The 16,340-nt window shown below is 38.0% G+C and overlaps 1 protein-coding gene across 2 annotated transcripts; it reads right to left on the bottom strand.

Annotated features, from left to right (window-relative positions):
• Nucleotides 1-1,267: 1,267 nt before the first annotated feature.
• Nucleotides 1,268-14,768, bottom strand: LOC107555931 (oxysterol-binding protein-related protein 11-like). Of its 2 annotated transcripts, none has more exons than XM_016238888.1 (13): nucleotides 14,461-14,768; nucleotides 13,934-14,002; nucleotides 13,617-13,792; nucleotides 13,352-13,431; nucleotides 12,560-12,769; nucleotides 12,243-12,441; nucleotides 9,998-10,140; nucleotides 6,615-6,755; nucleotides 5,823-6,276; nucleotides 5,559-5,745; nucleotides 4,489-4,671; nucleotides 4,024-4,177; nucleotides 1,268-2,096 (listed from the first exon to the last, which is right to left on the bottom strand). In XM_016238888.1, exons 1-13 carry the CDS (start codon nucleotides 14,535-14,537, stop codon nucleotides 2,013-2,015), a joined length of 2,157 nt encoding a protein of 718 aa, XP_016094374.1. In that variant the 5' UTR covers nucleotides 14,538-14,768; the 3' UTR covers nucleotides 1,268-2,012. The 2 variants fall into 2 exon arrangements, with proteins under 2 accessions (XP_016094374.1, XP_016094375.1); XM_016238889.1 differs by having other exon boundaries at nucleotides 12,560-12,748; nucleotides 14,461-14,767.
• Nucleotides 14,769-16,340: the final 1,572 nt, after the last annotated feature.

The raw sequence follows: 16,340 nt of genomic DNA, 5'->3' as shown, positions 1-16,340 counted from the left end.
ACGGCTGTGAGGTGGAATGGGAGGAAGACTAACACAAATAAGGCACCACAAGTTTCTCAGCGCAACCAATGCCAGGGCTGAAGCAGAGATTATATGAGATGCGCAACACTTCAGCCAGCACCGTCACTCCAACTGTTCCCCACTGGCAAATTGAACAATGAAGCGTTTAAACACAAAACCTTGAAGAACTTTGAAACCTCAAATTTGACGTGGTTAAACCTTTTGCCAAAAAAACTATTACTAACATGACCAGCTAACTAAAAACCTGAACCCTTAGCAAGGAATAGGTGCCATCAACACATCTTGATTGTGCCTAAAGGAGTTTGCTCAAAAATGAAAATTCTGGCATCATTTACTCACCCTCATGTCATTCCAAAGCCCATATTATTTTCTTATTTTCTGTGAAATACAAAAGGAGATGTCAGGCAGAATGTCCAAGCTGCTCTTTTGCAAGAACAGTGACTTATACCTCAGAACTCCATAAAAGTGCTCTATAAAACTTACAACAAAGTCTTCGGAAACCATATGCTAGTTTTAATGCCCTGCTGAAAAAAGAAAAAAAAAACAGTTGAACCTAGTTTGGTGGCCTTCGCTGGTCTTCCAATCTGAGCAGCTGAAAAGTGCCGAAGCCCCCTTAAAAACCAGGCTGGTGTAAGCTGAGAAACCATCCAAGACCAACTGGTTTTAGAAGTTTTTTTTTCCTCAGCAAGACTGAAATCTAGTCTGACAGGCATCTAAATGACATTTAAGACTGAAATCTGACAAGATGACTTTTAATGTAGCGCACAAGTCATATGGACTACAAAGAACAACATAAGGGTGAGTAAACATAAGGGTGAGACAGATTTTTTATTTTTGGGTAAGTATCCCTTTAAAAAAACAATTATCAATATCAATCGAGGTAGAATCGAAGTGGAACGTAGCAGTCCGAAATCATAAAATTAAACTGCATTACTTTGACAGATCAGATTGGTGTCCGTCAGAACTTTTGACAGAGCTTACTGTATCTCCAATAATACTGTCTAATCGGGTTGTATTTACACATTATTATGCATATAGAGAATATTATAAGGCTGGCTCTTTTCTAGGTCTAAACAGTTAAAGTGCTCAACGTAAGCATTAAAGGGATAGTTCTCCTAAAATGACAATTTGGTTACATTTATTCACCCTTATGTCATTATAACCTTTGGACCCACCCCATTGACTTTCACTGTAAAAATCTGTGTTCCACAGAAGAAAGAAAGTCCTACAGATTTTAAATGACATGAGGGTGAGTAAATGATCACAGAATTTTTTTGGGGGGGTGAACTATCCCTTTAAGCCCACATAATTGTTCACTGAACATCAAGCAGAAACAGAAGAGCAGGCCTGAACCCGAACACTTCCATCCGACCCAGATTTTGTGTATAGCGCCTGCAAGCTTTATTTACCAGAGCGAGAACGAGAACGAGAAAAAGACAGCATCATACGAAAGCCAAGCCAACGGTTTCTTTCTCATCAACACTCCAGCTGCATCTGGCTAAGCAATAACAACTCACATCTTGCCAGTTATCAACGCAACGAAACGCCTGTCCTTTTCAACTCCACCTTCCTGAACGAGCTCCCCTAATCCTGCATTTCATTTGATATCATCTAAATCATGATAACGACTTTGATCGTACTGTGGTCAAAAACAGTACACCACAGTATGGTTAGATTAAGAAGTTCACCTCAAACACAATCCCACGTTAAGAACCGGCACACTGTACTCGGCCCTCATTACATACGACACTCGTTAAGGCAACATTAACAAACAATATCTCTGTGCGGATTGAAGAAATCATTCACTGTGTAGTTCTACAAAAATCTTACCACCGAAGGATGCAAAATATGAACATCAATCATATAATCATATCAGAATCATACAAAGGAGAGTGTATGTCTTCATCTGTGAGAGAGGGAACACCAGAGCAGAGGTTTACTGCAGCAGGAGGCTGTACAATGCCTGGACTCAGGTCTTAAAAGGTCAGAGGTCATGGGTTTTGTGGACTGGACACTGGGGAAGAGCTATGGGCCGCCGTTTTCCACAGTGGTTGGTAATACACCCAGCCTTCACCCTAGAAAAAGAAAGAAAAAAAAATGAGGGCCAAACCAGAAGTTACCATTACCATAATTCACCCGATAAAAACCCAATAGGGTTTTTACATACATGTATGCTTTTGAATTACTGCAGAAGATTAGCTTCTCATTGTGTTTTATGGCAAGATAGTCTTCGTAAATTTACACAACTGTTTTGAAGCCTGAATATAATTGGCAGAAGTAAAAAGTTAAAGGTAGGTTTTAAACAAACACACCACGGTCACGTGACTTTAACGTCACCGCCACTAAGCTTCCGACGACTCTTTCAATCTTCATTTAAAATCTACTAGTTGGAAAATTTGAATTAGAATATTTTGCAAGAGCGTGATTATAAACACATTGAGGATGTAAAAGCGGATGACAGAGTAGATGAGTTCTGATGAGCGTGGTGACATTTAATGTTCCTGACAACCTCTGTAGAACCCTTTTTCAAGACACACAATAACTTAAAAAGAAACACTGATGTATTTTATGTTGCTGAATAAATTGTGAAAATATCTCAAGCTTGCATCAACCTCAGACCTTATTTCAGGCCAAAAAACCCTTTAAAAAAACCCAATGACTTCAGGACGATGGAACCAGAAGTGCTTATTTCTGAGTTTTAGGACTCCTTCCTGCAGCACTCCATTCAAGCTTCACTTTGACACTCAACACACAGTGTTAATTCTTACCCATTTCCAAGTGAAACGGGGCATTAATTGAGACAAAATGTGCCATGAAACTTCAAATGTAGTCAAGAGTGGGATGTGTTGAAAAGTAGAAGAATCTGTCACATTTCACGGACAAAAATGTATTTAATTTATAATAACATTACTTGGAAAAACTACAAACAGTGGAAAACAGGCAATCCTTAACAAGAGTTAAACAACAATACATCCAAAATATCTTCAGTAACTTTTCTTTTATAATATACTATTTTCAATATATGCAAATTAGCATATGATTTTAAAAATAAGATGCAGATGTGTTCTTACTTTGCGCTCAAAGTATTTGGTCCTCCATGCTGTCTGCGTCTCTGCGTGCAGAAGATTAGCTTCTCATTGTGTTTTATGGCAAGATAGTCTTCGTAAATTTACACAACTGTTTTGAAGCCTGAATATAATTGGCAGAAGTAAAAAGTTAAAGGTAGGTTTTAAACAAACACACCACGGTCACGTGACTTTAACGTCACCGCCACTAAGCTTCCGACGACTCTTTCAATCTTCATTTAAAATCTACTAGTTGGAAAATTTGAATTAGAATATTTTGCAAGAGCGTGATTATAAACACATTGAGGATGTAAAAGCGGATGACAGAGTAGATGAGTTCTGATGAGCGTGGTGACATTTAATGTTCCTGACAACCTCTGTAGACCCCTTTTTCAAGACACACAATAACTTAAAAAGAAACACTGATGTATTTTATGTTGCTGAATAAATTGTGAAAATATCTCAAGCTTGAATCAACCTCAGACCTTATTTCAGGCCAAAAAACCCTTTAAAAAAACCCAATGACTTCAGGACGATGGAACCAGAAGTGCTTATTTCTGAGTTTTAGGACTCCTTCCTGCAGCACTCCATTCAAGCTTCACTTTGACACTCAACACACAGTGTTAATTCTTACCCATTTCCAAGTGAAACGGGGCATTAATTGAGACAAAATGTGCCATGAAACTTCAAATGTAGTCAAGAGTGGGATGTGTTGAAAAGTAGAAGAATCTGTCACATTTCACGGACAAAAATGTATTTAATTTATAATAACATTACTTGGAAAAACTACAAACAGTGGAAAACAGGCAATCCTTAACAAGAGTTAAACAACAATACATCCAAAATATCTTCAGTAACTTTTCTTTTATAATATACTATTTTCAATATATGCAAATTAGCATATGATTTTAAAAATAAGATGCAGATGTGTTCTTACTTTGCGCTCAAAGTATTTGGTCCTCCATGCTGTCTGCGTCTCTGCGCGATGTCTTTCCTCCTTCCTCTGCCTTTCTTCCAGGAAGCGCTTGTGTTCCGTGGCTTTATCCATATCTCTTTCCTTGAGAGACTCCGTCACATGCTGCCACAGTCGCCTGCAGGGAGAAGAGTCACGGATTAAAGACAGAGCCTTCGCACCACATCAACACGCTCTCAGTAAATGCTTCTGAATCCACAGACAACAAGACAGCTATGGAGAAATTATGATTTTCACTTATAGTTCCTCAAAAAAAAAATGTGTTACATATCCTGACCCTCATTTTGTTCCAAACCCATATAACTTACTTTCTCAGACCTTCACAATATAATTTTTTTTAACTATTCCTTTAAATCACTTGTTTTGCTGGCACTGTATAGTTCAATCGTGTGGCTTGAATATAACAGTAAACTGATTGGCTGGTGTTACCTAGACTCGTAGGGTCCTTGCAGCTCATTGGGCCGTACTCTTTTTGTGGTGACGGGGAGTTTGGTAATGTCTACGACACGTGTCTCCCCACTGGTGTAGGTAAACTCCAGCACGCTGTTCCACTCACCCTGCACACGGCACACCACGGAGTTGGTGGGGTTGTGTTTGACCTCTGCGTTCACTCTGAGGAACAAAGCACAGGTTTTTGTTACAGTCCACTGGCTCAGCTTTCTGATTAAAAGTGCTCATATCATAAAGAACCCAAATTAACTTCATCTTAGAAGTCAACATAAAATGAAAATTCACCCCACCCTGTTTATTTTTCCATAAGTCCCTGTTCAACATTTTTTTTGTTTTGGATATACAAGTGATCCTGTCACTTAGATCTCCTCAACACTCCAAAAAGACCATACTGATACTAAAGCTGGCATCTAGATACCTTTTCAGCCAGTTGCACTTGTCCCCTTCATTTGTATAGATTCCCTGACTATTTCCGTCTGATCTTTGCTAGATTGTTTTGTGAACCAATGTAATGGAGCAGTGCAAACTATACTGGACCCCACAGCAAACTCACACTGTCTTTAAGGCAAAGCACCAAAAAAAAAGGCAGTTGTCTCTTATGAAGAAGTCTCTTATGCTCACTAATGCTGCATTTATTTAATTAAAAATACAGTTAAAAAAATGTAATATTGTGAAATATTGTGACAATTTAAAATATTTCCAATTTGAATATATTTCAAAATGGAATTTATTCTTGTGATGTCAAAGCTGAATTGTTAGCAGCCATTACTCCAATCTTCAGTGTCACATGAGCCTTCAGAAATCATTCTAATGTGCTGATTTGGTGCTTAAGAAACATTTAATATTTTTATCAGTGTTGAAAATAGTTGTGCTGCTTAATATTATTGTGGAAACAAATGTCTTTACAGTCACTTTTGATTAATTTGATGCATCCTTTTAATGCTAGTGTATACTAATTAAGTTCTTCAGGGCTGCTGTATAAATTTACATTGAAAACACTATACTGTCTCACAGAGATGGAAAATGGAGTCACGTAATGTGATCCTGACCTGTGCAGCTTGCCCCCATAGAAAGGCTTTGTCTGGAAGGTGATGACTGCAGAGTAGCCTGTCTTGGCACAGTTGACATTGACCTTTCCTCCCAGTTCCACCCAGGGCACAGTGAGGATAGAGCGGGCGTAAGCAGAGGGCAGACTGAAGGTGTATTCCTCACCGTGCTCCAATAGGTGTAGATTACCTGCGAGCACAGGAATGAACATTTCTAATAATCAACAATGGACATGCAAAAATGCTTGCAAGGCAGGTGAAACTCACCTTCTCCAATCATAGAGACACCAATGGACATGCCCATGAACTTGCTCTTGGTCCACACGTGGGTGTTGACACACATCTGTCTCTCCTGGCATTCTGCATAGAAGCCTGACACAGGTGGATGATGGGAAACCTGCTCAGCCACAAAGCGGACATTGTAGCAGTCTGATGCGCACAAGGTCCCTTCTTTTGGGTCTGCTGATGGAGGCGTTGTCGCTTTGGGTACTTTCCAAGAGCAGTGGAAGGTCTCTCCAATGATGGGGTTGTAGGGCTTCTTGGCAATTACACCTTTGCGACCTTCGTGGAAGGAAGTGAGGTAATACTCCACAAATCGGACCATACGGTCCATCGGGCTGGAGCCATCGGTGATGGCCACGAAAAGGTCTGGATGGGACATGAAGTCTGCATACATTTCCAACAAGGAGCGCTTCTCCAGAATGAAGGTAGGCAGGACCACCTATACGCCCATTTAAAACACTGCATTATTTCATAATGAATAAATCGTACACTGTAAAAAAATATTTGGATGAAAGCATAATCAAAAAGATTATTGGAGTATTTTTTTTTTTACAAGATAACACTATTTCAGTATTTCTACTTTAAAATTTCATATTCAATGCGAACTGTTCCTTGCCATTTCTTGGTAATTATGCATGAAATGTAGCAGCAATTTCAGAGTAAAACCTATTTGAGTTTTTTAGTGTATAACAGATTTCATTCAAAGTGGTGTTTATCTGAGGTTTGAGAAAGACACAAGATGAAATGAGAGCCATTAATGAGATGGAGCTGATATACCCTGGTTAGGTCCATGCCCAGTTTGAGCTGAGAGAGGAGGTGCAGAATGACGCTGCGCTCCTCTTCGACAGCACCCAGCTCCTCCTCCTCGGCCGGAGTTGAATCATCTATCTCCTGTGTGGCATCAATCTCCTCCTGCTCCTGAAACCCAAACCAAACTTCAGGATCACATCCTACTTAACCAGTAAAACACTATAATCACAAGGACAGAACTAGCCTTTTTTTCAGAGCCCTCAAAGTCTCTACAGAGTTTCTACACCTTTTGACCAAAGACCTTTGCATAACTTTTCAGTAATTACAGGCTACCTTTTTTTAGTTTGTTTCACATTTTATAGAGGTAGAGACTTATCTAATAAAAAAGCCAATAGAGAAATATTAAAAAAAAAGCATTTTATTGAACTGAGAATATTTAAAATAATTTTCGTTAATAGACATAAAACTAAAATAAAATACAAATATTAGATGATAAACTAATAAAGAATGGTTGGCAACTAACAGAAATTAATACAAAAATTACTTGAACTGAAATAAAAATAAATGAAAGCTGTGTAGAAATGTAATCTAATAAAACTTATGAAAGCACATAAAAATCACTAAAATGTTAAATAAAATCAAAATGAAATCAGATAATATAGTAAAGTCTTTTTAAAGGCTAATAGCAGACTAAACTTTTTAGAGTTGAAAAAAAAACTATTCAATGTAGACAACGTATATAATTTAAAATTTTAATGACCTCTCTAACAGTTCCAGGCCTGGAAATGATCATTTTAAAATCCTACGGTATTATACACTAAGTGTTCCATAAACCTATTCTCTATGATATTCGTATCCTAAATATGGCTTGAGTATTTCCTTCAGTGTAAGTCTCTGATATCTTTTCTATTTTACCATGAAATTCATAAATATGATCACTTAAGTAACAGCACACCTATTTCAAGAGGCTGCACAAAATGAGGCATCATTTGTTTTTGTTTGTTTAAAACTCAAACCCTAAGTATGAGTAACAGCCTCAGCAAACACCACTAATGACACCTGCCAAAAACAGCTTTACATAATGTAGAATATTTATATATATTTCTGTATATGATTGTTTTTGAAATGTAAATCTATCTGTTATGCTGCCTAAAATGATGAATGATAGTCATGTGAAGCAAAATATTATTCACGAATATTCAGGGGGAAAAAAGCCTACAGCATAGTAAACATTTAACACCGCAGACAAGTTTACTTAGGTTAATAGGGAGCCCTGTCTACAGTCTGATTTTCAGGAAGGCTCAGGACAGGTGTTTGTTTACGTGAAGGTAACTGAAGGAAAGGAGCACTCTTGAGATTCACAGTCTTTTCCAAAACAATAATGTCAGTTGTCAGTAATTATCACCGGCATTTGTTATGAATACATCTGTCAATGACTGTGTTGCTGTGTACAGAGGCCCCAAAACATATTCAGATACTTCAGATAGTCAAAATGCATGAATATCATTCAATCTTAAAACAAAATATTTAACCTTTTTTTTTTTTTTTTTAAACAAATATAGCACACTTTTTAAGCCAAATATTTCACTAAAGCAGGTATTAAAACGATTAAAAATATATCTATTCAAAATGAAGACAAAGCACTCACACGCTTTTTGGAAAATGGTTAAAGCTGGAGCGTGTGATTCGATGTTAAAACACTAATACCACTCAAAAGTTTGGAGTATGTAAGATTTTTGTAAATAAAAAAAAAATTTAAGATCTCTATTACTCACCAAGGCTGCATTTATCTGATCAGAAAATACAGTAAAAACAGTCATATTGATAACTATTATTACAATTTAAAATCACTGTTTTGTATTTCAATATATTTCAAAATGTAAAAATATATTCTGAAATATTCATAATGAATAAATGTAATTAATTCATTATGATTTTTTTCCTGTGATGGCAAACCTGAATTTTCAGCATCATTACTCCAGTCTTCAGTGTCACATGATCCTTCAGAAATCATTCTAATATGCTGATTTGCTGCTCAAGAAGCATTTCTTATTATCCTTAATGTTGAAAAAAGTTGTGCTGCATAATATTTTTGTGGAAACTTTTCAGGATTGCTTGATTACTTGAATTTTTTGGTAACAAAGTAAAAGTCTTTTGTGTCACTTTTGTACATTTATCTCCATGAAAGTGTCAAGACAAGTGTAAATATTGTGTCTCTGTGGTGCTATAAAAACTCTGATGTTTGCTTAAGCATCCTGACCGGCCTGTTACTACTGTAACAGCACCGGTTCAACCAATGGCGCAAGACCAGGGCGAAAAAAATTGTGGCCTGAGCAATGGCAGACAAGCTTTAAGGCGTTGAACTACACCTGTGATTACACTACTAGGCTACTAAACCAGATGTTTAGAATATATACTGTAACCACAAAAATCACCAGTGCTGTTAGTTCTGAGAAAAGCATCATTTGTTTGCAGATGCCACGTGATTTGATATTTTATCAATACTGATACATACAGTACTTAAGGGAGACTTGAGTATTTAAATACTTTTTAAAGACATTTAGTCATTATAAATATAATAAAAAATGTCTAATCTAAGACTAGCTCAGATCCTCAGAAATCAATTTCCCACACTTTATTTGGACAACCACTTTTCCACTGCGTGGTATGACTCGACTCGGCTCGGTACGACACGGCACGGTTCGGCTCGGCACGGCACGGTTTGCTTTTCCACTGCAGTTCAGTACCGCTTCAGAGTGGGCGGGATTATTCACATGTCGTTATAGTTGCGCCGCCTCTACTACCACGACTCCTAAAGAAAACTTTTTCATTCCGCGTCGCCCCACCAAGCTCTCGCTGGATCTGCTCCTCTGCTATCAACAGAGGAACGTCTGTACTTCCGCAACAGACAACAAAACTTTTTGGTTGTTAAAAAAAAAGGTCCGCTCTTTCAAAACAGTTGCGTTCGATCCTTCGCTGGCTGTGCTGATTTAAATCTAGCGGTTCTTTTGTGTTTGTGTCGCAAGTTCAGTGACGCAGGTAGTGACAAATCTCTCCGGCCAATCCGTGATCAGCAGAGTTTACACGTCACGTTTCGGTAACGGTACGGTTCACTTGGAACCCCAACCGAAGTGGTACTAAAAAAAGTACCAGGTACCAGGTACTGTACCCAGTGGAAAACCCCCCAAAAGTGAACCACCGAGCCGTACCATGCAGTGGAAAAGCGCCATTAGTGATCAAGTCCCACACTTTTTGACCAATTACTTTTCAAATCATGCATAATCATTCAATAAGGACTTTTAAAGATTCTTCAAACTCAGATTTGTTTGCAAATCATTCAAACACATTTGTAAAATAATACCACAGTTAGCAAGAATGATAAGAAAAAGTTTAGATAAAGCTAATCTTACTCCAGCGATATCACAGGAGTCCATTTCTAAAGGTTCCAGAATGGTTCCCTCTGTTTTGCCATCATCTTTGGTGATGCTGGGTAGCGTCCCTCCATTCTTCAGGATGTCTGGAAGTTTTGGCTCCAGCCACTCGAGTGCAGGGCCTACAGGGCACACAAAACCTGGCTCAGAGGTGCTCATATCACCAGCCCACCAGCACGATGCCCACAAGCCAACAGCAGCCTCTAACGCCACAGGATTTCTGGGTGTTTAGCGCTCTGACAACTGACACAGAGCTCTGAGTGGAAACCTGAGCCCAGGGTCTCACCGTCTGCACGGAGCCCTGCCCATTGTTGACTTGTTTGCTTATTGGCACAAAGACTAATCTGGTGGTTTTTGTTTTGCTCCAGTCATTAGGAAGTTCAGAAAGTTCACAAGGTAGCTCACTACGTTTTACAGTAGAAATGCAGGTGATCCTGGAACTGTGGGATGTTTACATCTTGTTTCTTTCTAGTCAGAGAGTAATAAAATATGTATGCTTCATGACTGGGTAGCATTAAAGTTGCTTGACAGCTAGAAGGCTTCAGTTTTGCAAAACTCCAAGGGTTTTTGGGCCAGAAGAATCCCCAAACATGCAAATCTGACAGGAAACAACTTCATCCAAGAATTGACGACGGTATGGTAACACAATTTGGTAAGTCTGTCAACCGCCGCACTTGAGTGACGCCAGCAGAGCTCTGGTTACCTGCAGAAGTCTATCAGTGGTGGATACAGTTCCTCATTAATTATAAAACAATATTCCACTCCCCGAGCAGGGCCCTAGGTCATAAATTCTACAGGCACAAACATGACCTGAGATTATTAGATTTGCGACCACAAACGCTTGTGGTTTTTCTATAAAATCAAATAGAAAATTAACTACCATTTTTCTGTTCAGCTATTGGTTATCTTGGTGCACCCAGACACTGTGACATGAGCAGAAGGGTTTGTGGCATTGTGCATTTTGATCGTATTGCACTGACCTGGATTACACATAAGGATCAGTGAGTCGCAGTGAATATGTGATTTAAGGTATTCAATAACTGTCTGATAGCGGATTTGCAGAAAGAGAGTAAGTGTGGTTCTCTAAAAGACTCTACATTATTCATTTGGATAGCATTTCGGCAGCCAATAGATGAGTGTTACACAGATTACACTATGATGGTATTCAACAAAAAGGGAGGCTGTATTTGCTCCATTTTTAAGTTAAATCATGACATGGCTTTTGTACTTCTAAACAGTGCTAAAAAGATGAATGCATTTAAATACATGACTAGTACCAGACTGTTATATATGCGCCTATGATGCAGTCCTAGACAATTAATCAGTGAATATTTATGTGATATAAAAGTGGCCAATAAAAGTGGGTAAAATCTACAAACACCAATGCAAAGTGAAACTACACATTTTCTGTACAGTTTTATTTGTTAGTAATAAATTGTGCTATATCAGCATTATATCAGCCCCCCTGATCTCTAGATATCAGCCAATAAAAAAAAAACATATCACATCCATGTTTACACATCAACAATGCTTATTTGGTATTCAGAAACTTGGCAGAATCCAGTAATTGAAAAGCAAATACAGAGGTTGGATAGTTACAGTAATATATACAGTAAATGCCAAAAAACTAACGATAAGAATAAATATGGGAAATTGTGCTTAACCTTGTGCTGTTTCTGATTGTATGCAGCACCAGCAGCTTTGCGTATCTTTCCAAATCACCTAATATTCAAAACCTGCAGTCGTTAATATATAAATATAGGATAGGATATATAGGATATGGCCACTCTAAAAAATGCTGCTAATTTCATGCTAAAATCTTGTCAAGAAGAGCAGAGAGGAATACAAAAAGAGAGCAGCACCAATCAATAATTTCTGTGATGGAAGCTGTGCTTATAAATAACCCTCTTACTGTCTTTTACTGGAAGAGAAATGCATTCACTTAACATCTAAGCATTGCAGTAGCATGAGACAAAGCATAAAGTCAGGTCTAATATTAATGGAGCCAGACAAAGGAAAAACTGCCAGATGTCTAGCATTACGTACCTCATTTCACATTTTTTGTTTTTGTTTTTCTATTATCCATTATAAACTGGGCATGTACACATGTAATGCACAAGTGACATAAAATGAAGAGATGTAAACATATCTACTGTTACATTTAACATAATGAAGAAAACAACAAGGATCAACACAGATAAAAAAATTTTTTTAAAACACTCACCACTGAGAGGAACTTTCTGCCGAGCCACTTGTTGGAGCTGCAGGATATGCAGGCAGTCACTGAGGCAGGTCATGGTGGCCAAAGAAGTAGCTTTCAGCAGCAGCAAGTCTTGGTCCAAGGGAGAGGGACCCTGGGAGCAGGGCAGACCCTCAATACTCTGGATCAGGTCTCTGTGCTGGCCCTGAGCCTGGCTCATCATCTGAAGAAGGAGCATTTAATGGTTAATGAACATCCTACACCTCAAAATTTAGATCAGATACTTATGAAGTTACAAAGAGATATGCAATTGGGCCTCTAAAAGCATCATTCAGTCTCACCTCTCTGGCCTCCAGCAAGTGATCAGGCAGCAGCGACTTCCTGCTGGAGTAAAGAGATGAGCCACGCTGCAGTTGGGACAGGCCCAACAGGGCGTTTGAGTTCTGGTTGACCCTGTGTTGAGATCCTGGAGAGCTGCCACTGCCCTGAGATGCCATGGAGAGACTGCGAGTCTGGAGCGGTGGGTTTGTCTGTGGGATTATGGATAATTGCTGAAAGAATTAGATCACCCAGAAATTACAATTTGATCATAATTTCGCTCCAAATCTGTATTTTCAAGGAACACTAAAGCAGAGATTTAAAAAAAAAAAAATGCTAGAAAGCTGGTGATGATTATGACAGCAAAGCTCCAAGAAGGACAAATAAATGTAGGCATTATAATTTGTGGGCTATAATCAAAGTCTTCTGCTGTTTTGAGAAACGGACCCAAAATATAAGTGCATCTCATCCAGTCACATACAGTAAAGTCAAATATGCAGTGCAAAGTCACATCATACAAGCTTGTTTTTTAACACCATTAAAGTTTCTTTGCTTATCATCATGGCAAAAACTAGTAAAATATCAAACTTGATGTCAGCAATGCCAAATAGCATTGGTTCTCGAAAGAAAGCTGGTAAAATGTATCAGTTTTGAATGAGATGATGGTGAAAAAATGATGACAGAATTTTAAACTCTGAAATAACTATTTTCGAGGCATTGTAATTTAACAGATTGTCTGTCTGTTCCTGTAACTTAAATCACTGAGCAGTACGGTGGTGTTAACTGTATTACAGGTGTCTGGATGTAAGTCTCACTTTGCCCATCGCCTCTGTGTGGTGCTGCGCACAGATCTGCAGTCGGCTGACCCAGTGCTGTCGCTCCTTTGCATCTGAGGCTGAAGTTACACAAACAGGTAATAAATATAAATTATAATATTTGGATAATATTAGCTCAGATCAGACAAGTGAAACATGTTCGTATACGCTGCATTTTTATAAAATGCAGCTTGCGGTATGATTAAGAGAGCAGAAGTGAAACCATCTAGCAAAAAAGAACGGTTGAAAGAGATCACGTGACAACCTCTAAGTTTGTATTGCTCTCCGCTGATGGCATTGACAGTGAAGGTGTGTGAATCCTCATCGCTGGGGGAAATCACTGCTCCGGCTAATGGCAGCGAACCCCTGGGCTTCTGATTTCTTGACTGCTCATTCACAAAATATTCCAGCAGCCCTGCCTCATTGTTGAGCACAAAATATCTATAATTGAAACATAACAGTTTAGGAGTTCATTAAATAATTTAACTATTGCATTTTACCTGCAGAATTCTAACGATTCCGCCCAAAGCAGCACAGATTTCATTTGGGGCCGTTCATATTAAATAGATCCTTCAGACTCACCGATACTGCCATCCTGTCACAAGATTGGTGTACTTCATCAAATACCCATCCACCTTTTCCATCAGATCACTTAAAAAAGATAACATCATGCTGTAAAACAACTAGTGTGTGCGCAAGACTTTCATTCCATTACCTAAAAGAATATATCACCAAATCAACCCTAAATTGTATAATATGAACAAAGACCATTCACAGGACACTGGGATATATCCATAATATATATCAGTCGTGATTATCTATATATATATATAATGAAAGTGAAAGGAGACTGAGGCTGTCATTCTGCCTAACATTTCATTTTGTGATGCATGGAAGAAAGAAAATCATACGGGTTGGAAGGACACGCTGACAGGAATAAGATCAGAGTGGCATGTTTAAGTCCAGTTTACTCCGGGAATGGAATATTATTATACAAGCTCCCCTAGTATTAGAAACGTAGCATTTGCTATTTGCTATTGAACAGTTAACATGGCTCATAAGTAAACACTGTTTGTTTGTGAAGGAGCTGTTTGTGTGAAGTAACTGACCTGTACTGCCAGGATTTGGAGCCTGTCTTACAGGAACTCTGTGAGCCGCCGTGATGCTCCAGCACGGCTTCAGTCATCTTTCCTGTGATCCTCAACACAGCTATCACTTCACCTGCCGCACTAAACACCGACCAGCCGATTTCATATGGCGGACCTCAAGGCAAAATGATTGGTTATGGCGGCTGCTTTAATCATCACACTAGTTTAATGCTCTGAATTACTGAACCACTGGCATGTTTATGTCTCGCGCAGCCATGACAGAGCGTGAAGTCATTCGCGCGACCCGCATCATGTGACAGGAGGTGGTCTAAAAACACATCAATTAAACCGCACAAACGGGATGATTTAATTATATTTATTTTATTCATATCATATTGACTATATCAATACAGCTTACTAGAATTACATTTTTAGTGTTATTTTACATCCGAAGCGCCACATACTCCACCTTTCAAATTAAAAGTCCTAGGTGGAGACCAGCGCGCTAGCTCAGCTCTCATTCTGATTGGCCAGATTGAATGATGCCACCCTAGTGACGTTCAAAGTCAAACAATAGTGAAATATGTTGATGGTTATATAATATATATTAAAATTACAAATAACAAAAATATTGATATTTTTTATTGTCAGCAAAGCTAAATCAAAAACTTTATTTAAAAAAAAAATAGATAATCCAAGTTTATTTTAGGTTATGAAGAATGTATACAGTATCATTTCTGCACTTTTTTAACACAAGTAAAATCATGTAATGTATTGGATTCTACCGCTTTCAAACATTGACTTAAAAGGTAAAGTAAAAAAAAAACATTTCTTTGTCATAATTCATTTTATTGGGAAAATAAACAACTGTTAACATTTGAAATTATGTCTCAACAGGAGGACTGTTAACATCCCTTTTAATTGTATATCATTAAAACAGAGCACCAATGTACCATATACAATACAAAACATGGAGAAAAACAAATGAGAGATTACGTGGTAGATTTTTAGTTCTGCGTAGACTTGTCTTTGGTTTTACAACAGTCTCACGGCTTGGCATTTTCAATTTCTGTTTATCCTCATACTGGCTGTAGGTTGTTATTCTCTTCTTATATTTATATGCATTTTTACTAGTTGTAGAATCCAATTTTTATCAAAAGAGAACGGTTTGTCTGATTCCACACATTATTATTACTATATTTTCCAACCAAAACTTTTGTTTATCCAAAAATTATTTATTAAATTAATTAGTAGATAAATCAAATAAGTGAAATCAAGAAAACGGCATACAAAAGACATATCGAATGAAATGTTTGGTCAAAGCAGTACAAGTCAAAGCAGAGTTTACATGTGAACACTGGGACATAAAAAAGAATAACACATTTCTTCTGATAAATTCACAATTTCATTAGAATGTAAAATATCCTGTCATTTTTCATGATAATCTCATCTGAAATGGAGCAAGACGTGCTTACTGAGGTCATGAGGATTTAACATTAAAAATTCAAATATAAGCATTGTCAAATTACAAACTGAGTTACAATGTATAAAGAATTGCTATTTATGCAGGAATAATACAAATAAATAATGAAAACAGGTTCTATAATAATGATGATAAATAAATATATATATATATGTGATCTTTTTGACCCCACGGGGTGAGATCTTGCGTGGAGCCCCAGATCGAGGGAGATTATCAGTGGTCTTGTATGTCTTTCATTTTCTAATAATTGCTCCCATAGTTGATTTTTTCACACCAAGCTGCTTACCTATTGCAGATTTAGTCTTCCCAGCCTGGTGCAGGTCTGCAATTTTGTTTCTGGTGTCCTTTGACAGCTCTTTGGTCTTGGCCATGGTGGAGTTTGGAGTGTGACTGTTTGAGGTTGTGGACAGGTGTCTTT

The sequence above is a fragment of the Sinocyclocheilus grahami genome, unplaced genomic scaffold (genome assembly GCF_001515645.1).
Source record: "Sinocyclocheilus grahami isolate Dianchi unplaced genomic scaffold, SAMN03320097.WGS_v1.1 scaffold549.1, whole genome shotgun sequence".
Lineage (NCBI taxonomy): Eukaryota > Metazoa > Chordata > Actinopteri > Cypriniformes > Cyprinidae > Sinocyclocheilus > Sinocyclocheilus grahami.
Note: the sequence above shows the minus strand (reverse complement) of the source record. Positions and strands in the feature narration are given on the sequence as shown.

Coding starts and splice junctions, on each gene's coding strand:
- LOC107555931 (XM_016238888.1), bottom strand. CDS start 14,537: ATGACTGAAGCCGTGCTGGAGCATCACGGCGGCTCACAGAGTTCCTGT. Junction 5,746..5,822: donor TGTCTCTATGATTGGAGAAG/GTGAGTTTCACC, acceptor CTGTGCTCGCAG/GTAATCTACACCTATTGGAG. Junction 4,672..5,558: donor TATGGGGGCAAGCTGCACAG/GTCAGGATCACA, acceptor TTTGTTCCTCAG/AGTGAACGCAGAGGTCAAAC.